Below are 24021 nucleotides of genomic sequence, written 5' to 3'. Positions count from 1 at the left end.
CAGACAGGTGGTCTGATAACAGCAGTCTCAGTTGTTAATAATACAGTTAATGTCCAGAACGGCTTTAACTTGTCCCAGAGGTTACAGCTCCTCGGTGGTTTGCTCAAGGACCCTGTTCTCTTAACTCTGTGGTCAGTGCTGTTTCTGCTGCACTAGGCCTCCCGACATAATTGAAAAGAGTTTTACTGACACACTGTGCAGTTTCTGTCCTGAAATTACTCTGTTTGCACACGGCTACCTCCCCCGTCTTCTATCCACCCATGTCAGTGACCCTCTCCACCCAAACCAGTATTTTACTGTGGATTCAGAAAACAAGGTGGAGATAGCTTTGCACACGGTAACAGTACTGATCACTGGCAGCAAACAGCTGTGGTTGCATGGACCCTTCCCCCGCCTCCATGCAGTACTCCGGGACTGCACTGCTATACTCAGTGGCAGGAGTGAGCCCAGCCGCTGCGGTGGACAAGCTTGTATGATGTATCCCGCCTTGTTAGACAAGGAGAGGCGTCGGGTCCTGCCCCAAGCTACCAGCAAATACTGGCTCTGGTGTCCGCAAAGTAGCTTTCCAGTCCTTAAGCTCTGTCCCCTTTTTTTCTGGAGAAGTTGACATCAACCAGGATGATTTACTTGTGGAAATCCAGGCACTGATTTAGCTTAGCTGTTTGTCAAGCACTAGATGTAATAATAGATGTAAATAAAAGTGAGATAGAGGGGCGCCCGGGGGGCTCAGTCAGTTAAGTGTCGACTCTTGGTTCCAGCTCAGGTCATGATCTTGGGGTTGTGGGATCGAGCCCTGCGTGGGGCTCTCTGCTCAGCGGGGGTCTGCTAGAGATTCTCTCCCTCTCTCTCTGCCCCTCCCACTTGTTCTCGCTCTCTCTCTCTCTAAAATGAACAAATAGAATTTTTTTAAAAAGTCAGTGAGAGGGCACCTGGGTGGCTCAGATGGTTAAGCGTCTGCCTTCAGCTCAGGTCATGATCCCAGAGTCCTGGGATTGAGTCCCGCATCAGGCTCCCTGCTCCTTGGGAGCCTGCTTCTCCCTCTGCCTCTCTCTCTCTCTCTCTGTCATGAATAAATAAATAAAATCTTAAAAAAAATAAAAATAAAAATAAATAAAAAATAAAAAAAAATAAAAAGTCAGTGAGATGTCTCACTTTCAAGGTCCATGCTGTCCGTCTCCTGGGTACAGACCACACTGCTGTAATACGGAGGGACCGCCCGAATACGGCTCCTTAGGGAAAACAGGCCTTTGTTGCTCCTCCAGTAACAGCGAACGGTCCAGGCTGTCAGGGTGGCTCTGCCTCGGGATCAGCTTCCAGGATGCTTCAGAATTTGCCGTTTCCCAGCAAGCAGGAAGGAGGAGGAGGAAGCCATTTCTGAAGAATCTGACCAGCCCAAAAGGAGAAACTTAAGATACCAATATGAGAATCCCTCAACGAAGTGATCCAGCCTGATTTTCTGGCAGTGGGGCTTTTGGTCTCAATGCAAGATTGCAAGAAATATTGTGGGGGGGGGGGGGCGCCTGGGTGGCTCAGTTGATTGTCTGCCTTTGGCTCAGGTCATGATCTCAGGGTCCTGGGATCGAGCCCTGCATCGCTCTGCAGAGAGCCTGCTTCTCCCTTTCCCTCTGCCCTGCCCTGCTCATGCTCTCTCTCAAATAAATAAATAAAATCTTAAAAAAAAAAAAAGAAATATCAGGAAATCTGTAATATAAAACCTAGAGACCAAAGCAACTAGAGAAACAAATTTAATAAGGGGGAAGGGAATGTTAAAATAAAACTGTCTTTAATTTCCTCAGAGAGATAATGGGAAAATAACCATCAAAAGAAGAACAGGATACTGTTTTTTTAGAGGAATATTTTGAGAACAAAAGAGCTTTTAGAAACACAGTAGGAAAAAAAGCATTCAAAAAGAGAAAGAAAATAGGAAAAGATTTTATTAAAAATTAAAGAAGATAATCCAGAAGATTCAATACACAAGTAACAGGCGTTCCAGAGAGAACAGAAAAAACAGAGGGGAGAAATCCTCAGTGAAGCAATTCAAGAAAATCTTCCAAGACTTAGGGCCCTGAGTTTTCAGATGGGAAGGGCCTAACACAGTGGATGAAGGGAGACAGATTCGAAGGGACATCGTCCTGAAATTCTAGAACACTGACACCACAGAGAAGTTCCTACAGACAGACAGACGTTCCGAGGGGAGGAAAAAAATCAGGAATCATGTTGGTTTCAGACTTCTGAAAACAGCAGTGGAAGCCAGAAGGGGATGGAGAGACTGTAAAATTCTGGAAGAACTCTATGTCTCACTCGACTGTCATTCACCTGGGAGAGCAGAATAAATCACACTTGCAAGATTTCGAAATCTCACACCCTGTGTCTTTGTGAGGAGAGCATGTGCGCTCAGCACACGCACGTGAGGGAGGAAACCAGGAGTGATGAACACGGATACAGGGGACGGGAAACTCCCTCTGAAGATGGGCAGAGGCCGTGGCCAGGAAGATGGTGAGGGGGGACCGCAGCGTGGCCCCTCTCTGAAGGACAGCCGGGCCGGCCTGGGAGATCTGCTCAGGAAGACGAAAAAGACTAATGAGAACTCCTTGAAAGAACACAACTGGCAGAGCGTTTGGAATAGGATTATTGAATTTAGTACAGAAAAAGATGTGGTGGAGACTTTCGTGCTCACTCTTACCAGATGCTGCTTTTCTTCGGGACAGGTGGGAGGCATACATTCCCCTTTCTCCTACAGAGACAGAATCATGTGACTAATTGTGGCCAGTGGATTTGAGCAGGAGCAGTATATGGTGGTTTTAAAAATCAGCCCATCCATTTTGAGTCTATTTTTGTGTGTGGTGTAAGGGGAAAAAAAAAAAGTCAGCCCAGATTCTTTATCATTCCTCCCATCCACAGGTGGGGGGGTCTGTTACTACAGCAAGCCTGGCCTATCTTTATGAATACACAAGATAATTATTAATCCTAGAAAAGATTGTGCAGGAAAGGAGAAGAAGTCACAGTTTACTTCAGGGCGTCCGTGATCGGAATGACACAGATGCCAAGAAGTGATCTGCCTAAAGTTATGACATAATGATACCGGCAGCTGGGGAATGGGGGAAGTAAGGATGTGTGGAAAGTGTGCATGTCACTTTGATAAAAACATGAACTTAGAAAAAGAAGGAGGGACACCTGGGTGGCTCAGTCGGTGGAGAGACTGGCTCTTGGTTTCAGCTCAGGTCATGATCTCAGGACTCTGCTTCTCTCCCTCCCCCTCGCTCTTCCCCCCGATCCGCGTGCGCTCTCTTGCTCTCTATCTCAAATAAGTAAAATCTTCTTTAAAGGAAGAAAAAGAAGGAAAAGAACATGAGCATAATCTGTTCAAATGACTTGAAAATAAAAGCTGCATAACTTCAGAGATAGAATGAAATGAGAAAAGGCTACACACCCACTATAAATTCCACGATGTGGAGAGGTGTACAAAAGCACGCGAAACGGAGCAGTGCAGAGAAAGTCGTGTGGGAACAGACATAAGTCACAAAAATGGTGGGAGAATTATAACCCAAGATGGCCATCGTCTTATTTTTCTTTGGCAGAAGGATGCCGGAAACCCTTGGAGTGAGTGCTGAAGTCTTTCATACATTTTCTGGTAACATACCACATAGAAAATAAGCATCCTTTCATTATCACTTGCAGACAATTAGCGAAGCTAGAAACCGTTCCCATTAATTTCCAAATGAACTGTTTCTTTTTTTTTTTTAAAGATTTTATTTATTTATTTGACAGAGAGAGACACAGCAAGAGAAGGAGTAACAAGCAGGGGGAGTGGGAGAGGGAGAAGCAGGCTTCTCCTGCTTCTATGGAGCAGGGAGCCCGATGCGGGGCTCGATCCCAGGACCCCTGGATCACGACCTGAGCCGAAGACAGATGCTTAACGACTGAGCCACCCAGGCGCCCCCAAATAAACTGTTTCGGTTTTCACACAGAACTTGTTCTACCTGCCAGCATCCACTGCAAAGTACAGTTTGAATTACTACCAACCTTAAAACAGCAGTTCTTTAGAAAATGTGGATGATTTCACCTATATGCTTATAAGTATGTGCAGTTATTCAGCCCATTTCTCTCCTTTTGGCTTCACAAATCCCTACTGTATAAATATCAAAAGGAGAAAAGCTTTTTGGTATTTCTCTGTTATTCTCCCATTTGCTCAGCATTTGCATGCTGCCTGGGCACAGTCCGACAGTATGAACTTACTCAGCTGCTGATGTATTCCTTTACAAATATTGCTAGGACTCATCGTGCCCAGTTCTGTAGTAGACGCTGGAGATAAAGCATTCCAGAAAAACTGACAACAATCCTTGCTTTTGTGGAGCTTACCAGCTAATGGGAGGAGTCAGGCTATATAACCAGATAAGCTGGAAAAACTATGTAGGATATCAGCGTTAAGTGCTGTGGAGGAAAATAGAAGGTAAGAGGTGAATAGAGCATGCTAGGAGGTGGGAAGACCTCACTATCCCCAAGTGATGATCTGTCAAAGAAGGAAAATGGAAGGTGGTCATGGGAATTACGTACAGTCCAAGAGAGAATATGGCCTGTCCGGTCTTGTCGGTGATGCAGAAAGCCTCTGCAACCACAGACTTGACTTTTTAGGCAAAGACCCTGGGATTACACAAAGAAAAAGACTTTTAATGTTTGTGTGTATAAAGAAAGATATCCTAAGTCATGAGCTCCAAGTTTCAGAATCTCAGGGCCGAGAGGGACTGTTAGAGTCAGTAATAATAAAAAGAGAGGAGAAGCTTGTGTTTTCGTCTCTTGAAAGCAGTCCTAAGGGCTGGATGACAAGGCCAGTGAAGCAGGTAAATAAAGCGTCGACACAATGACTCTTCCCAGAAGGGCAGTCGGAATGGCAGGTCGCGGTGGAAGGCACTCACGAGGCTAATGCATTCGTAGACCACTTGCTGCCCGCAGCCTTTGGCACCAAAGTACTTCTGTCCTCTAAATGTCTACTTTACAGTTGGCAAAGCCACAAGAAGGGCATTTCCAGGATGGAACATCTGGTTTGTTTTACCTAAGTCAGTCAGCAGGGGCTCTATATCTTGCTGCTTTTTTAAGAGGCCTGTGCACATCCAACAAAATCCATAGTAATAGCATATAAGAGTTGGATAATCTGGCCACTTTCAGATAACATTTTATATAAAGTAAATATAATATAAATAATCGTGTGCATTCCAGGGCCTGTGGACTTTTGTCCTTCATGTGACAACAGCATCTTGTTTTCAGTTTCCTCCAGGAAACTAGATGACTGTTTAATTTGAGATATTTACATTTTTTAGAATCTCAGTAGTCATGTCATTTGGGTGAAAAAAAATTCCAAATTCCCCAAGGCTTATCATTCACACTTGGTTGCATTGCTCCTATATTAGGTAATTCCTTGTAAATGTAAGCAAACCCCAGTGCTCTCAATATCACTTGTCTACATATTATTTCAGGAAAAAGAAAATTAAGAGGAAAATTAACATAAATTAGTTGGCCGTTTTTCTTTTCTAAAGCAAAAATACTGTAAGAATCAACTTTGCAGGGGCACCTGGCTGGCTCAGTCGGTTAAGTGTCTGCCTTTGGCTCGGGTCATGGTCTCGGGGTCCTGGGGTCGAGCCCCATGTCGGGCTCCCTGCTCCATGGGGAGTCTGCTTCTCCCTCTCCCGCTCCCCCCTGCTTGTGCTCTCTCATGCGCGCGCTCTCTCTCTCTCTCTCTCAAATGGATAGTTAAAATCTTAAAAAAAAAATCAACTTTGCAGATGAATGTTTGAAAGAAAATGTGGCATATACATACAATTGAATAGTATTCAGTCATTAAGAAAAGAAGGAAATTCTGTCACATGAAATAACATGGGTGAATCTTGAGGACGTTATGCTAAGTGAAAATAGCCAGTTACAGAAGGACAAGTACTGCGTGATTCTATGTATATGAGGAATCTAAAGTGATCAGACGCATAGAATCAGAAAGAAGGGCAGTTGCCAGGGCTGGGAGCAGGGAGAAGGGAGTGAGTTGCAGTTCACTGGCTATGAAGTTTCGGTCATGCAAGATGAGAAAGTTCTAGAGATCTGGTGTATAGCATTGTGCTTACACTTCAAAAATAAGAGGTGGATCTCGTGTATTTTTACCAGTTTCAAAAAAGAATGAGTTTTGGCCTTGTGAAACGACGTTGAAGGTTATAAAACATTTGTGACTTTGTTTTGTCATTCTTCTCTTGTAAAATATATGTGGACTCTATCTGGTCTTCCAGTTGCCAGCACCAAAACCAGCTTGAGGAAATCTAACTCTACACAAAACAAAAGTTTCTGGAAGCACGTCTGAGGCACAGAGCCTTGACTGGAGGGACCAGGCTTGGAATGAATCAGAAGATGCCAGGAGTTCTGGAGCAACAAGAACCACAGGAGGCCAATGTGGTCCTCACCCTATTGTTGCCCCTTTGTCATCTGTCAGCTCACTGACATAAGAAGCCCCAGATGACCAACTAGCAGTCTCAGCTAATTCGGTAGAAGCATCCCAGGGTTCTCTTGTGAAAGCATTTCTCCCTTGGAACTAAAACCTTGACGTCAGCAGAGTTCAGAGTCATGGGGATTAGAAGCAACAAAAAATTGTAGTGACTCATTAAGGGTAATTGTGAGAGGCACCATCACCCCACTTCCACCCTTTGTCTCCCAAACCACAGCATCTGTTTGTGAGGAAAACCACCTCCTGGTCTGTCCCTCACTAGTTTAAAACGTACATTCTGAATCATGCCAAAAGCTTCCAAGCTGTTTCCTCCTGGATGTAGGTATCACTGAATCTGAACCCATTCCACAGTTTTATAGGGCCAGATGCCTCCGGATGGTAGTGACATGGTAGATCAACAAATCCCATGGCATCAGCCCATTTCCCTGTCTCTGCCTCTGCTAAGTGAAATCTTTGGTCTGTAGTGAAGTGTGGGATGCCACATCTATAGATAAGGGATTCCATAAGTTTATGGATGGTGGTGCTAGCATGGTGTGAGTCCAGATTCAATGTCTGTTACACTGGGGACACATCAGTGTCCCCTCCATGATGGTCCCCCCAGAGAAAGATACCATATCCGAAGTGTCAGTAGCTGCTGGAAAATCGACTATTGAACAGGGAAGGGGAGGTCTTTGTCGAGCCCAGTCACAGCCTCCGTCTCTCTGCCGCGATCACTTTGAGTCCAACCTGGGGTAGAAATACGGACTGACAATTACATGACAGGATATTTTGTTTCAGCAGTTATCAGCAACTCCTCGACAGAGGGGGCGTTGGGGTGAGGATTCACAGAGAATACAAGTATTCACACGCTCCAGACCCATCCGCATACCTCTCCCCAGACCTTATGATCAGTCCTCCGATCTTGCTTTTTCCACCCTGCCAAACCCTTAGCCTCTGCTTATGAATTGGTGTAGATCCTTACCTACATCTTTCCGTCTCTTTCTCTGGAAAAAGGACCCCTATAGTCCACAAATGGGAGGGGCTCTCTTTTCCACGAACCTTCGAGTCTGCTACTGAGTGGGGCTGACCGGTGCCGGCATGCCGTGCAGAGCCATCTGTATGGCAGAGCTGAGTTCTCCTCTTTATTTATAGGGGAATCCCGATAAGGTGGAGGGGGTCCCGCAAAAGTCGCCGTGCTGGGTGCGTGAGCCTTGTTACTCTAGGTCCCCTCAGGTCCCACCCCGGTCCTGCCCGCAGATTTGGCTTCTGCTTGGTGACAAAGTTCCAGCCTAGTGAAACAGAGAACACCTAGCTCTTGATGAGCACTCAGATTACACCCTCACTTGGTGTTCCAGGCATTTAGTCTCTATCAAAGCCAGGTTTAAGCCAAGAACTATCTCTCAAAAGCATAATAGCTCTTCACAAAGAGAGCATACCTTTATTCCAAAATGTCACTCCTGTAATTGTCCAGTGGAACCTTCTCCAAGCTTGACAGAGCATGCCAGTCTGCTGTGGATACTTCTGGCAGGCACCATTAGATCTGATGGACCATGGGCCAAATGGCCAAGCTGCTTGCATTGTAGCTTGGGCCAGCTGAAGGGACTTCTCTTGCTTTCAGCCCTATTAAGCTAATAGCCTCTTGGGTCTCCCACTTAATGGGTCAGAGAAGTACATTCAAATAATATACAAGTGTCCTCCACGATCCAAAAAAGCCCAAGTATTATGCTTTTTTCTTCTTGGTGGGGGCATAAGATACCACAACTTACCTTTGGAGAGGTTTTTTTTTTTTTTAAGATTTTTTATTTATTTATTCATGAGAGACAGAGAGAGAGGCAGAGGGAGAAGGAGCAAGGAGCCTGATGCGGTACTCGATCCCAGGACGCTGGGATCATGACCTGAGCCGAAGGCAGACGCTTAACGACTGAGCCACCCAGGCGCCCCCTTTGGAGAGGTTTTAACAGCATGCCTTGGATTAAGGGACCACCCTCCCCTAAGAAACTTCACAGAAATTACTGACTACTGTATTTTCATGGGATATATATTTAGGATGATATCTATCTATCTATATTTAATTTATCCACTTTCTCTAGCCACTGACATGCTCATAGAATCTCAGTGACCTCGGTGTGAGAATAGAACCCACTGCTAATAGGTCTTAATATTGGGCACTTTCTTTTTTTGCACTGCTAGTATCTCTTCCCTCAAACTTCCTCATTCTCTCTGCCACTTCTCCTATTTCCCCAGTGGCTGTGTTCATGGCTTTACCAAATCAACCACTTATTCCCTCACCAAGAATGTCTTGAGTGCCCACCATGTGCCAGGCCCTTGAGAATCACTGGATATTCAGTGATGAGCATAGACTTGGCACCTGCCTACCTTTCACAATTAGCAAACCAATATCCTGAATTCAGAAAGTGGAAAGAGGTGGAGAAGGATGGTGTGCAAGAGTTACTAACCTTGAACACGGTTAATTCTGCCCACCAACCTGAGAAACAGACTCTAACCGAACGACTGCCATTTTTCCTTCAATGGAGGTGTCCAATAAGAGGAGTGAAGTGTTCCTCCAGTCCTCTTTTGTGAGGAGAAAAAGGTTGAAAGGGAAATCCTATTTCTTCCTATAGTAGAAGTCTAAGTGTGAGGGAAGGGGGAGAAGAGTTTCTCCTGATACGAGCAGTATTCCTTGGCAGTGTTGAGTGTCTACTTGGGATGGGTTATAATTAATTCATGGGGGCACCAGCCTGCCACCTGAGTGATTTTCCCCAGAAACATTCAGTGGCATGCTGGACTGATCCAGAGATAGAGTTTTCCCCGATGAGTGCAGCAGTGGGGGAGGACCTTGGGAATTTAGATATTTCCAAGAGACCAATTATAGTGATCTCTCACAGAACAAGGAGGTAAAAATAGGAGGGTATTAATGTACTGGGTAGAAGGTAATAGAATTACTCAGTAGATTACAAATGTGGATACAGTTTTAAAATTGTCACTAAAAATAGGCTGCAGGCTGTGAGATTTTGATCAAAAAGTAGGTTGTAAATCTGAAGGTTTGGAAGTAGTGAATTTCTGATGATGAAAAGGAAATAGAGGAGAAAGGCAGAATGGAGGGGATAGTTCATTAGCAATGAGGAAGTCAAGTAACAGAGATGACAGCAGACAGCCCATCCAAACGAGTGAGCAGAATGACAGGAATTGAGATGGAAAAAAAAACAAAGCAAAGTGCTAACGTCTTCAGCACACAGAATGACCAAGCACTTGGCAGATGACAACAGATGATAGAGCCAGATGGCATAATCCTCAAAGAAGTAGGGAAGTTTGGGGCGGGGGGGAGGGATGTGGTTTGTTTGGGTTTTTTTTTGTTTTGTTTTGTTTTGTTTTTTTATGACAGGGGTTGGGAGAGAATTATCTGGAAGTGGCACTGGGGAAGCAGAAGCCAGCTCCTCCTGATCCTATAGAATGAGCGGCTTGAGCATGCTGCGGGGGAAGCTGTGTGGTCAGGAAATGAAATTACATACAGCAAGTGTCAAAAAGGCAAGAGGAGGGGAAAACATTCTGCCAGGAGACTAGTCTTTGAATATGGGATTGGAGTTGCTAATAGTGTAGCGGTCAAAGTGTAAAAGACCCAGTAGGTTTCTTTATACTCAAAACCAGATTGGGGTGCCGGCTGGCTCAGTCGGTAGAGTGTGCGACTCTTGATCTCGGGGTTGTGACTTTGAGCCCTATGTTGGATGTAGAGACTACTCAAAAGTAAAATCTTTTTCTTTAAAAGATTTTATTTATTTGTTTGAGCGAGAGAGGGAGCATGAGCAGGGGGAGGGGCACAGGGAGAGGTAGAGCAGGGGAGCCTGATGCGGGACTCGATCCCAGGACACTAGGATCATGACCTGAGCTGAAGGCAGACGCTCAACCGACTGAGCCACCCAGGAGCCCCAAAAATAAAATCTTAAAAAAAACACACACACAAAAATCAGATCTTCCACTTGGGAGGGACCAGGGTCTGCTGAGAACCGGTATCCCTCAAGCTGTCCCCCATGATTCACCTTCCTATTGTACCAGCATCATGCTGGATTTAGCGGGTGCTGTATCCGCTTTCCAATCTTGCCAGAGGGTAGCCTCATAACTCTTAATTTTCCCATAACACACCTGAGACCAGGTTGGAATCCATTCATTTCTCTCTCCCTTCCTTCTCTCCTTCCTTCCATTTCCCCCTCCCCTAATTTTTTTCCCCTTTAAATCATCCATTCATTCAGTGAGACTTTCAAAGCCCAGAAGGAAATAGTTAAAGTAACCTGCAGCACGATGTTGTTGCTTATAAAGAACTGTTACTCATCCTTAACTCTGGAATTCTCTATAGGGAGGCTGACCTACATAGTTCTTTTAGGGTCTGTACCCTACTTCTTCTAACCCTTCCGAGAACTTCTGGAGACCTCAGTGTGCCCCAAGAGAGCAAGTCCAAAGATAGATAGATGTTCCTCATCCCCTTCTGTAAGACCTGCCTTTCAAGGTCCAGTTTTCAGTCTGTAGCCCTGGATTTTCCCCTAAATAATTGACAGCAGGGATGCCCAGTTGTTTTAAGGGAAACTTTCCCCCACCCCGGGCCAACCATACCTGAATCTGAAACCTAACCATATCAGAATTCTAAACCTCATATCCATACCCACACATAGAAACTGAAGATCAAGTTATTATATAGAAAATGACAGATGTCATATTGAGACCCTTTATTCCAACTAATCATTAGTAAGGGCTTTTTATAGTGTACATGGCGTATACTTGGCTATAATTTCATTCTATAGAATAATTTGTCAACTGTATTCCCAGTGTCTTTGCAAAACTAAATACAAAGGGCTAGAAAACAAGACATTTTCTATGGAGTAAGATATACCTCTGCTTAATGTACAAGCATTTCATCATCGAGTGTTCAACCACAAAAGCGTGTCTTTGTAAATTAAACTAATGGTAGATTAAATAGGAGGGAAGATAGAAGTAATGCAGACTTGGTGCTGAGTAAATTAAAGCTTTCAGTCTAATAACATAGCCTTAATTACGTTTCTTTTAAGGCACTGCACATCTGCCTAAATTCACATATATAAAGATAAATCACGAAACAATAACAAATTATCCCTCAATTTTTTTAAAAAAGCAGCAACTTAAATGAACTGCATTGTTTGAAGCCTGCCAAAGATAGTAGGAGGTTTTTCTTATTGTCAGTGGCTATGTAATACAGTAGTCCTTGAGAAAATATTCCTAAGTCACTTGAGAATCTTTCTACTAAGAATTCTGAAGAGGGGGCGCCTGGATGGCCCAGTCGGTTAAGCATCCGATTCTTGGTTTTGGCTCAGGTCGTGATCTCAGGGTCATGAGATCAAGCCCCGTGTCAGGGGAGTCTGCTGGGGATTCTCTCCCTCTCACTCTGCCTCTCTCCCTGGTCTCTCACACACTGTCTAAAGTAAACAAATCTTTAAAAAAAAAGAATTCTGGGGCACCTGGGTGGCTCAGTCGGTGAAGCGTCTGCCTTCAGCTCAGGTCATGATCCCAGGGTCCTGGGATCCCCCTGCTTAGCAGGGAGCCTGCTTCTCCCTCTCCCTCTGCCGCTCCCCCTGCTTGTGCTCGCTCTGTCAAATAAATAGATAAAATCTTAAAAAAAAAAAAAAAAAAGAATTCTGAGGAGAAGCAGGGAAGCAAACGAAAGGGAAAGAAAAAAGAGGTGAAGTACTTTCTTCACATGCCCACAACAAATGGTGTTGCGATATTGGGTCACTGAACTGAGCTGTGATTTCAGCAGTAAGGGTAATGAAGGTGTATACAAGAGGTGGAGAGAGTACCAGGTGCCCTACTGACCCCCCACAAAGGTCTTTGGGGGTCAGATGAGCTTAGTTAAGGATCATTTCAATGCTCAAGATCATTGACAGCTTAAAAACCGAGGCACACGCCATCCCACATACAGCACTGAGCACTTTCCCTCTCCAATAAGATTAATCAGTCCTGTATAACAAATATTAAGTGACATCTGTCATTTGCCAGGCAGTATGATTGTTAGGTACTTAGGGGAAACACGACCTTCAAGGAGACTTGAATTGAGTGGGAGACGTACCCATCAATCCAATCAGCACGCTGTGAAAACGGAAATACTCACAATGGCAGTGTGCCAATAGCTCAATGGGATTGTAAGAGGATTGCCTAAGAGGGGCGGAGAACAAGAGGCCAGTGGCAGGGAAGGCTTCTCACATATATGATTTTTAAACTGATTCTTGAAGGAAAAATAGGAGGTAGCTAGGCAGAAAAGGGTAGAAGACATTCTAGGTAGAAAAAATAACATGTAAAGGCACGAAATATAAAAGAATATGGCCTTGCCACCTTGCCTCATGATTCAATCAGGAAACAAACAGCACACTTGAAGAGTTAACTAAAAGTTTAATGAGGTGGGAAGTGAGCATTTCTGGAAATGTGGGCAAGGTGAAGGGCATCAACAAAGGATGGTGAGGCATTCGGAGCTAGCAATGATGAGAAGCCATTCACCACCTGGCCAAAAGAGACAGGAGAGAGAATGGGACACCCGAACCCAGTGGAACCCATTAGAAAGGCGCTACCCAACGGGAACCGTGACCAGAAACAGGAACACAGCTGCTCCTCACCCACGGTCAGGCCGAGACAAGGAGAAGGGTAGATACCCGACCTCTTTCCTCTGGTCCCCAGCTGGTGCTTCCATGGGCTGGACCTCACGGCAACTGGGCAACCTCTGCCCTTCACCAAAACTTTCTATATTCCTATTTTTAATCCCAGTAATGTAATAATTACTCTATCAGATACTTGAAAATAAAAACAAATCATCGTAAGTGCGAGATGACATACGACGTAAGTCCTCTAGTCTATCTAAGAATAACTACACTTTAATGTTCTGTCGGATGAAACCAGCTCGCCGGTTAGTTTCATAATATTTTTGTCCACTTAAGACACTTCGTATTTGATCTATAAATTCGGGTTAAGTCACGTCAGGTTAGCTTCACATTTTATTACGGTGCTGCATTGCTTGGAACAGGAGAAGCAGAACAATGTGTCCTTTGACAACCTGTTTTTCTACTTATTTTTCAGATCAATAACTCGATCTTATTACCGCAACTCAGTTGGTGGGTTTTTAGTGTTTGACATCACCAACCGACGCTCTTTCGAACATGTGAAGGATTGGCTAGAAGAGGCAAAAATGCACGTGCAGCCGTTTCGGATTGTGTTTCTGCTGGTGGGACACAAGTGTGACTTGGCTTCACAGCGACAGGTGACTAGGGAAGAAGCCGAAAACCTGTCCGCAGACTGTGGTATGAAGTATATAGAAACCTCCGCAAAAGATGCCACAAACGTCGAGGAGTCCTTTACGATCTTGACAAGAGACATTTATGAACTTATTAAAAGGGGGGACATTTGTATTCAAGATGGCTGGGAAGGGGTTAGGAGTGGTTTTGTTCCAAATACTGTGCATTCTTCCGAAGAGGCAGTGAAGCCCAGAAAAGAGTGCTTCTGCTGACCTCAAACAGGCCAAAGAACTAACGGGAGCAGATGGGGTGTCATCTCAGGATAAAGAGCAACACGGACGGCAGAACGATGCAACGCAAACGCCGGAGAAAGAGTTACAAGCCCGCGCTAACGCTGTTTTGTAAGGTATTTAATTCAGAGCACTATGCTTACTCGCTACACTACCAGATCGGGTATTTTGCTAAATTATCAGGCAAAGCAGACAACTTTTTCTTGAAACTCGAGTGTCTACAGAATCACTCCCTTTCTCACTTTGTTAGCGTGTAGCTGACCTTCATGTCCACGTATATCAATATGACTCATTTTTCTTGACAGTTTAAAATGGGTTTTTTGTGCCTATGTAGTCTGACTGAAAAGATTTTATCAGGCATTATGTTCTCATGAGTTAATTTGTTAATACTGAATAGGAAAGTGGATTTAAAAGTGCACTGTTCGCTTACAAATAAACAATCTCAGACATATCATCGGCTAGGACTAAAATAACAATTCCTTGCATAAGGTACCACGTTTTTAACCATTCTTTGAAATATTTATCCTCCTGGGCGCCTGGGTGGCTCAGTCGTTGGGCGTCTGCCTTCGGCTCAGGTCATGATCCTAGGGTCCTGGGATCGAGCCCCACATCGGGCTCCCTGCTCAGCGGGAAGCCTGCTTCTCCCTCTCCCACTCCCCCTGCTTGTGTTCCTGCTCTTGCTATCTCTCTCTCTGTCAAATAAATAAATAAAATCTTTAAAAAAAAAAAAAGAAATATTTATCCTCCCTTAATTTACCTAAACATAAGAAAGTAAGTTTTATACTCATTTTTGTTCTCTGATTTATTGCTCTTGATAATTTTATGTTTTGTGAAGATATCTAAGGATCCAAGCAAAATATTTTATTGCAAATATTTATAAAAATAAAAACGAAGGACCATTCATCAGCAAATGTTTTGATGTTATAGTATATTGTCCTTATTTAGACAAGAAAAACAAATTTATTTATATACAGGCATTTTCAAAGAAAGTAAATGCAATTTACCTTGAACTATTGTCAAAATTATTGATATAGGTAAATATGGCATGTTCTTAGTGATCGCTTTGTTGTCCACGTAAGTTTTTGAATTTCCCCATTTCTGGTACAAGAAAATTATAGGAAAGATTTCTGGACAAGGACGATTGGTTAGATGTTTCGTATAATTGGCATTCAAATTGTATTTCAGTAAAATTAAAGATAGAATAATGAGTTAGGGCTATAAAATGACTTCTGAGTTTTCTAATTTTTAACTTATTGATTAAATTCTCCTCCTGGAAGGGACATTTTGATCACAAACTCAAATATTTTTATAACCTACATTTCTGTTCTGTTAACAATCCCTAATCACAAAGGGGCACCAAATGCAGCCCCCTTTTTGAAATCATGACTTTTACTGTTAAAATAGCATTTGTTTGAAAACCAAACCGATACGGTAGAAGGAACATTTAATGAGAAATCAGAAAGCCTGGGTTCGAAGTTTACCTTTGCCGCGCCAGTATTTGAGCACGAGTGAGTCACGTAATGTCGCTGCACTCTTAACTGTAAAATGAAGCTAATAACCCCATTTATTGTGCTTCATGAAATTATTTTGAGAATCAAGTGGATCATGTGAAAAAGCTTCGTAAATAGAGAAAGCATTATGCAAATACAAGCGTGGTATCAGCTGCTCACGGGCGTACTATTATATTTACAACGGATGAGAATTTTGTTTTCTCATATTCTTTCCCCTCGTCCCCACATTCTGCAGAGGGAGCAAAAGAAGGTGCATGCCTTTGTGGACCTGGGGGGTCGTGTATGCCCTCTGCCCTCTTGCTCTGAAACACCACTCCTCCAAGGTGGAAATTATAGGGAGGGAAATCCCAGGAGACTTAATTCAATCAGAAGTCCTGTTTGAATGTGGTTTTTGTGCATCTTTGAAGTAGATATTTAATTATATTTTAAATACTTGTACATTTTCTAGGTTCATGGAAGTATTTTTAATAGTGCTCATGGAGAGAAGAATATAAATTATAACATCACTGTACGATTGTGAATAGTTCTATTGTCAACATTTTCTTGATATCCTTGTATTAATTTCACTCGAGTGAGTTCAAACTGTAATTGATCAGATGAGAATAGCTGTCCCCCCAAATGTAAAGTCATCTATTTTTACTGCTACAATTTTAAATCTTGTATTACAGTTTTCCATCAGTCCAAAATGGCACCAACTCAGAAACTGAGTATCTAACAACAATTTAAAGTACGGTCCCCTGGGCCTAATTGTAAAGTTAAACAGCTAAACTATAAAATACGATTTAAGTTTCAGTGGACACCCTTTATAATACTAACGTTGGGGTAAAACTAATATTTGGCCTGGAGGGTATGATGTGTTCCAAGATTTAGAACAGAACTAAAGAGTCAGACGAAACAAATGGAAAAGCAGGGCCCCCCAGAAGTTGATACTTCACCGAGGTCACACAAAAGCAGAAGCAAGCCTAGAACTCTGCCTAGTCAGGGTTCTTTCCATTACTCTGCTGTGTCAGGGGTGTGTGTGTGTGCAGGAAAGCAAGGGAAAATATGATCCAGCTGAGTCCACAAAATACTAAAACTGGGCCGTAGCATTTTGAGGTTATAGAAGAGTTGTTTGTGGTGCAACAACACTAAAATGAACAATAACTACAAAGCTCTGAGTTCTTATGCAAGATTGCCAAACATCTATATAACCTTAGCCAGATATTTTTATCCATATATATACATATATATATAAAATAACTATTTTCTTACACATAATTATGGAGAATATGGATAATGGATAATGACACCAAAATAGTAAAAATACTTGCTCCAGGCAAAGCATTTTGACTAAGTGTCTTACAAGTCAGATATTCTTGAATCAGATATAATTGAAATTATTTAATTTAAAATTTACTTAATTTAAATTTAAACCTATTTAAATTTAAAATTCAAAATGAATGGATGATGTAGTTAATTACTAAATATTTTAAATAAACATGATAAAGAAGAAATGAAAAACTATCTGATCACATAATACACGTGTCCCTGACAAACACTTCTCATCTTGAGTCGCGTTAACGCTTTCAGTACATGTGGTAAATGTGAGGGTTCATTAAATGGTAAGCTTAAGCCAAAATGATTTTGTAAACAGGATGCTTTTAAATGTGGCCTTTATAGACATAATAGTAGCGATCAGGATTTCTTTGAAAGTTTATACTAGGTTTCCAAAAGCCTCCAAGTCCTCCATGATTTTTTTTTTAGTGGCAACCAAAGCAGCCTTTTTTATTGTTAAGATAACTTTACCAATCTGTTTATCCAACTTTACAGCATTCAAAAACTGAATCTATGGATTAATAAAATCCTTTTAAGAGTGCTTTTGATTTTATATTGCCTTTGGTTCAATCAAGTACAAAGCTTCCACTGACTTCAAAGAGTGCACTGTATTTGAGTAATTTCCTTAGGTCTGACAGAGTGATAAGGATTTGAAAGACTAAAGACCCATTTCGGAAGCTAATTCATTTGTTACCCCTGTAACTGCCTGGAGAGATTTAGTTGGAAATGCAAAGGAAACATGTAATCTTTAAGAAAAAAAAAAAAAGAAGAAGAAGAAGAAGAAAGAATATAAAGGCTTTAAAGTTAGATCCTTTGGGGCGCCTGGGTGGCTCAGTCGTTAAGCGTCTGCCTTCGGTGCAGGTCATGATCCCAGGGTCCTGGGATCGAGCCCCGCATCGGGCTCCCTGCTCTGCGGGAAGCCTGCTTCTCCCTCTCCCACTCCCTCTGCTTGCGTTCCCTCTCTTGCTGTGTCTCTCTCTGTCAAATAAATAAATAAAATCTTTAAAGTTAGATCCTTTGTATTTTAAAATAGAATACATTCCGAACAAGAGCTAGCTCTTGGAAATTCCACAGCTGATAAATAGCCATCTCTGCTTCAAAATCTTTCTAAATCCCCATGTTTTCACTAAACTTTCCTGAGTGACCAGTCTTCACCCCAGTAACTAACAAACTTTTCTCCTGAACTTGGATGAACTGCTACATGACTTGGTGTTTCTATAATCCTAATCACTGATAAAAGTAGACACGGGAGTGTTGAGCTGTGACAATCTAAAGCAATCATTACAGACTCTGATTCGCTTCCTACACATCATCATGGCATAGAATAAATGAAGAGAAAAGAAAAATTTTAAAGATTATATTTTAAATTAGTGCTCCTTGTTGTTATATCTCTCTGGAAAATTTCTTTGTCTTTTTTTAAATAGTGCCTAAAACATTGTCTTATCGATGTGCTCTTCGGTGACTAGTAATTAATGATTATTATGTTGAATTAATCCTATTAAATGTGGATTCCATATATATGGTTTTAATTTCTACATTCCATGGAGAAACAAACATGTTTTGCTACAATCATCTCTTGCCAGTTTCTTTTCGAGTGACAGCCAATGGAAGAAAGACATGGTATACATTTTTTGAAGTACGTTATTAGTGTTATTTGATTTTAAGTAATGAATAAAAAGAATGAGAATGAGAACTGTGGTTGTCGCAAGATTGTTACATTATCCATCTTTACTGGTGCTTTCAAAACAGAAGCAACGGTTTCTTGCAATTAAATGTATCCGTGTGTGTGTGTATTTACAAATGAAATGCAAATAAGAATCAGATCTGAAATCCCATATGTTACATAATACCCTGGTGGAGTGTGGGGCAGATCCCCATAATCAAACATTTATATATGTACAGCAAAATGTATGAATATTTACACTAAAAAAATGTCTATAACCTGTCATCAATTGAGGTGAGATTTTTTTTTTTTTTTTTTGGCTGCCAAATGAGTTATCAAGAGAATTATAGATTTTCAGAGCCTTTTGGGTTTCAGAATTATGAAAAAGGATCATGGTCTTTTATTATGCCTTAACAGATAATTCAGAATTTGTGACTTTTCTCTAGTTAGTTCTTCTTTGTCATTCTTCAGCCTTGCACATAGCAAGGGCTCATTAAATTTTGAATCGAGTTGTTCAGTCACACAGAAAAAGATTTCTTAGCTTCTGCACAGATAACCAGTTACACACGTAAAATACTTACAACACTTTGCACATAGTAAGTGCTCAATAAATGTCACCTTTTATTTTTGTTTTTAGTTGTATTCTTACAACCACCGAATTGCCAACAAGCCAGTTTTAATCCCCATGATGTGCCAGAAACTAATTGTTGATAATTGCAATCTTATAGATCATTGCAAAGGGTCATGACTCTCTGAAATGGTCTGATTCTTAGAACGAGGGGAGAACGCTTTAGCAGGACAAACAGAAGATGGTTCCGTTCTTGGGGATGGCTGGCGTTCCCCGACAGCATCTGACCAAAGGGACAGGTGCTCAAATGAGTGTAGCCATCGTGTCTCCACCTCTGAGCTAGAAACAGTCATCAGCAGAAGACTTAGTGAGTGTGTACGGTGTGGTAAGGACCCTGGGCCAAAGGACTGGGCTTCTTAGTTATGTATAAAATGATTATCGGTAGCACTGGTTTTTAAAAGATTTTTTGGAAGTAGCTTCAATGACATAGAATCCATGCACCATACAATTCACCAATTTAAGATGAATCATTAGATGGTTTTTCAGATTTCACATACTCCGAAATGTGCAACCATCACCACAATCAGTTTTAGAGCATTTTTGTCGCCTCGAAAAGAAATCCCCGCACCCTTTAGCTATCACTCCCAACACCCCTCCCACTTCACACCACCTGAGTCTTAAACAACCACTGAATCTACTTTGTGTCTCTATTTGCCTGTATTGGACATTTTATATAAATGGAATCAAATAATACGTGGTCTTTTGTGACTGGCTTCCTTCAGTTAGCATGTTTTTAAGGTAGTACCATTATTTATTTATTTTTTTTTTATAGTAAGCTCTATGCCCAATGTGGGGCTTGAACCCATGACCCTGAGATCAAGAATTGAATGCTCTACCAACTGAGCCAGCCAGACACCCAGTACCGTTATTTTACTAAAAGAATCCCCACTATGTTAAAAATATTAGGTCATTGTACAAAATTTGGAAAATATAGAAAAATAGAAAGAAGAGGGGCGCCTGGGTGGCTCAGTCGGTTAAACGTCTGACTCTTGGTTTCAGCTGAGGTCCTGATCTCAGGGTTGTGGGATCGAGCCCCATGTCAAGCTCCGTGCTCAGCAAAGAGTCTGCTTGTCCCTCTCCCTCTGTTCCTCCCCACCCGCTCACGCTCTCTCTCTCTCTCTCCTCTAAAATAAATTAATAAAATCTTTAAAAAAGAAAGAAAAATAGAAAAAGAGGGGAAAATCGCCATTAGACTCATCACCTGAAAAATGACTATTTATTTCAATATTTAATGTATTTCCTCTTTGTAATAATACAGCCATGTTGTAAAAAGAAAAAATGTAACAATAGAGATATAAAGTGGAAAGTGAAAACTTCCTTTTACCCTCTCCAACTCCATTTCCCTGTAAGAGACAATCACTATTCACAATTCTATGTTTATCTTTCATGTCTTTTCCCTATGTATTCATGCATAAAATACACACATAATAGATGAGGGACCACACAAATGAGATCAGTTATAACACTGTTCTGTAATTTGCTTTTTGCACATAATAGGGTCTTGGAAATCTCTTCCATTTTGACACACATTGATTTTGACAGCTTCATAGAGTGCCATATATAGTGGGAAATAATGATTTATTTAACCACTCTCAATAATAAATGTTTAGATTGTTTCCAATTTTTTGCTACTATAAATAATGTTGCAATAAACATATTAGTGAACGTATTTTTTGGGAAAATGTGTGAGTAATTTTGTCTGATGTATTCCCAGAAGTGTGCTGGGTCAGAGGTCATTGTACATATTTTTAGTAGATCTTGCCAAATTTCCTGTGAAAAGAGTAGGCCAGTGATATTTTCAAAAAGAGTTTATAAGAATATTTGTTTCCTCAGATCCTTCATTAATACCAAATAATGGCAAAATTTTGACATATTGACCAATGATGGGCAAAAATATTCTCATTTTATTTTATTTATTTTATTTATTTTAAATATTCTTTTTAATTTGCATTTTTCTGTTCTGGGTCTGAGCCACATTCATAAATTGATCGACCATTTGTATTTCCTTGGTGAACTATCTACTAGTCTCCTATTCCCATTTTCAACTGGATTATTAGAATTTTTCTTACTGATTTTTTTAAAGACCATTTTCTATCATATGGACAGAAATGCTTTGTTTTGTATGTGGAGATTATTCTCTTGCAACCAGTAATAGCCTGTGTATGTTATCTTTTGTTGTAAAGTTTTCATTTTTCTTCATATCTTCTAAGATTTATGTCTTGATTAGGAACTTCTTCCCTAGCCCAAAATCACAAAGCAGTATCGTACATTTTGCTTTTTATGTTTACACTTTTATATGTCAGAATTTATTTGGACATAGGGATTTTTTTCTGAATAGTCCATTGTTCCAACATCATGCATTCCTTTCTCCAAACATTTGAATTAACATCTTTATCACAAAAGATTTACTTATCTATAGTTTAGCTCTCTCTGTGTCTGTACAGAATCTGTTTCCAGACTTCAGTTCTACTGATTGTCTATTACTGAGCTAATACCACACTTTAATTTATTGACTTTTTTTATTAGTTTAGTTTTTTAAGTTGGCTCCATGCCCAGCACGGAGTCCAACATGGAGCTCAAACTCACAACCCTGAGATCAAGACCTGAGCTGAGATCAAAAGTCGGATGCTTAACCGACTGAGCCAGCCAAGACCCCCCCGAAGTTTTTTTATTTTTAAGATTTTAAGTCATCTCTGTACCCCACATGGGGCTCGAACTCAAGATTCCCAGATCAAGAGTAGCATGCTAGGCACGCCTGGGTGACTCCATCGGTTGAGCATCTGCCTTCTGCTCAGGTGGTGATCCTGGGTCCGGGAAACGAGCCCCACATCGGGCTCCCTGCTCAATGGAGAGTCTGCTTGTCCCTCTCCCTCTGTCCCTCCCCACTGGGCTTGTGCTCTCTCACTCTCTCTCCATCACTCTCTCTCAAATAAATAAATAAAATCTTAAAAAAAAAAAAAAGTCGCATGCTGCACTGACTAAGCCAGCCAGGCACCCCGAATCGTTTACGGAGGTTTTAAAATACCGTGCCAGAATGACTAACCCAACTGCTTTAAGCTCCTCCCACGCCCATCAGCACCCGGACTGTGGTCTCTAAATACTCTTTCCCTTTCAAAATAAAAAGCACCAGGGCTCTTTGGTGAAATGGCTACTTCTTGGTCCAGGGCAAGAAATGAACCCAATGAGCCTGGACATCTTGTCACACCAGAAGGTAAGGAAGCGATCCAAGAATGCTATGGACATACCAAAAGAACATAGAAGCAAACCTGGAAAGGCCAAAGCTCGGACAATATGAACATCAAAATGAAAAGTAGTGGAGTAAAATAGCATTGAATATTTTTAAATCTATGAGTTCAAATGACAGTAAGAAAAACTCGTATTTCTCGGCGCCTGGGTGGCTCAGTCAGTTAAGCATCTGACTTGGTTTCAGTTCAGGTCATGATCTCATGGGTCATTATCCCGTGGGTACTGGGATCGAGCCCCACGTCAGGCTCCGAACTCAGCCGGGAGTCTGCTTGAGGATTCTCTCCCTCTGCCCCTCCCCCCCACTTGCACTTGCTCACGCTCTCTCTCTCTCTCAAAATAAATAAATAAATCTTTAAAAAAAGAACAAAACTCGTATTTCTATTCCACGATTCCCAGACCCGTGTATCAGGCTATGGAGGAGCCTACACTATATTAATGGTCCCTGATCCGGAGCGTGTACTGCACCGTGTAAGACAGATCCACATACTTTCAGGTTTTATCTCCTACATGGCGCTGTAACTGAGTCTTCAGTAAGTGAGTTCACCTTTCAATTAAGCCAGCTGCTTCTGATGATAAAGTACGTGGTAGAACCAAAGAATTCCGGAAGCATGGGCCCCCTGCGGCACTGCCTTTGCTGTGAAATTGGTTTCTTGATCAGACACAGCGCTCTGGGGGATGCCATCGGCTGGATAAGGCATCCTGCATCCTGTGAGCTCAGGGTGGGCAGCGCAGCCGAAAGCATTGCGGACGATGAAGGTAAAACCATATCCAGAATATGTGTCTCTTCCCGGAAGAACAAACCTCTGCACCTTCCAAGATGGAAAAGGTTCAGTGTAATTATCCTGCAGTGGGTGGCTGGCTGGTCCCTGCCTAGAGATCCCCAAGACCACACCCAGTGGTCAACCCTGGATATGCCACATCTCTTAAAAAGGAGTGTTGCTGTGCTTGGCGGCTCTAAAGAAACCGACTCATGAAGGGGATTCATGGCTGGATAGACACTTGCTGCTTCATGGTCAAGCTCTTCACCTCTACCAGTGCCCAGCTTTATGCCAGAGTTGTCGTTAAAAAGGCATAGAGTGGCGCCTGGGTGGCTCAGTCTGTTACAACCTACACGTGATTTGGGCTCAGGTCATGATCTCATGAATTGTGAGATCGAGCCCCACATGTGGCTCCGAGCTCAATGGGGTGTCGGCTTGAGATTCTCTCTCTCTCAAACGAATAAATACAATCTTTAAAAAATATAAAAAAATAATAAAATAAAAAGGCATATAATTCTCTGCTCTACATGGAATGACTTTGATCAGGAACCTGAGGGGCTGCTTGTGATTCTCCAACTGGGTCTCACCATAGACTCTGCAATATGTCTTTGCTAACCTCTAACGGTAGAGGGTCTGCTGGTTTTTGGTCCAAGTAGTAGGGCCACTTGCAACACAATTTGGGCCTGCTATGGAGCCCTTTCCTCTTCTGGAAACCCGGGGTATGGGTCGGAGCAGTATTATCTGGTGGGGACTAAGTCATCTTCAGGACTTGAGGAGGCCCAACAGCCTTTGTACTTCCTTCTTCAAGGTAAGATGCAACGGTTTGTTCTTTAATTTAGATAGAATGTCTCAGCATGCAGCTGATCACCGGACCCTCAAAAATCCTACTCTTGTGGCAGGTTCTCGAAGCCTC

The 24021-nt window shown here is 42.0% G+C and overlaps 1 protein-coding gene across 1 annotated transcript in view; it reads left to right on the top strand.

Moving 5' to 3' along the window:
* Positions 1 to 18506, top strand: part of RAB39A (RAB39A, member RAS oncogene family) — a 28800-nt gene extending 10294 nt beyond the window's left edge. The window contains exon 2 of the mRNA XM_036087729.2: positions 13544 to 18506. Within this exon, the coding sequence (XP_035943622.1) occupies positions 13544 to 13970 (427 nt within the window). The 3' untranslated portion in view covers positions 13971 to 18506. The remainder of the gene's footprint in view (positions 1 to 13543) is intronic.
* The last annotated feature ends 5515 nt before the right edge of the window (positions 18507 to 24021 follow it).

This window comes from Halichoerus grypus, chromosome 11 (assembly GCF_964656455.1).
Source record: "Halichoerus grypus chromosome 11, mHalGry1.hap1.1, whole genome shotgun sequence".
NCBI classification, from domain to species: domain Eukaryota; kingdom Metazoa; phylum Chordata; class Mammalia; order Carnivora; family Phocidae; genus Halichoerus; species Halichoerus grypus.
This window is presented reverse-complemented; position numbering and strand designations above follow the sequence as displayed.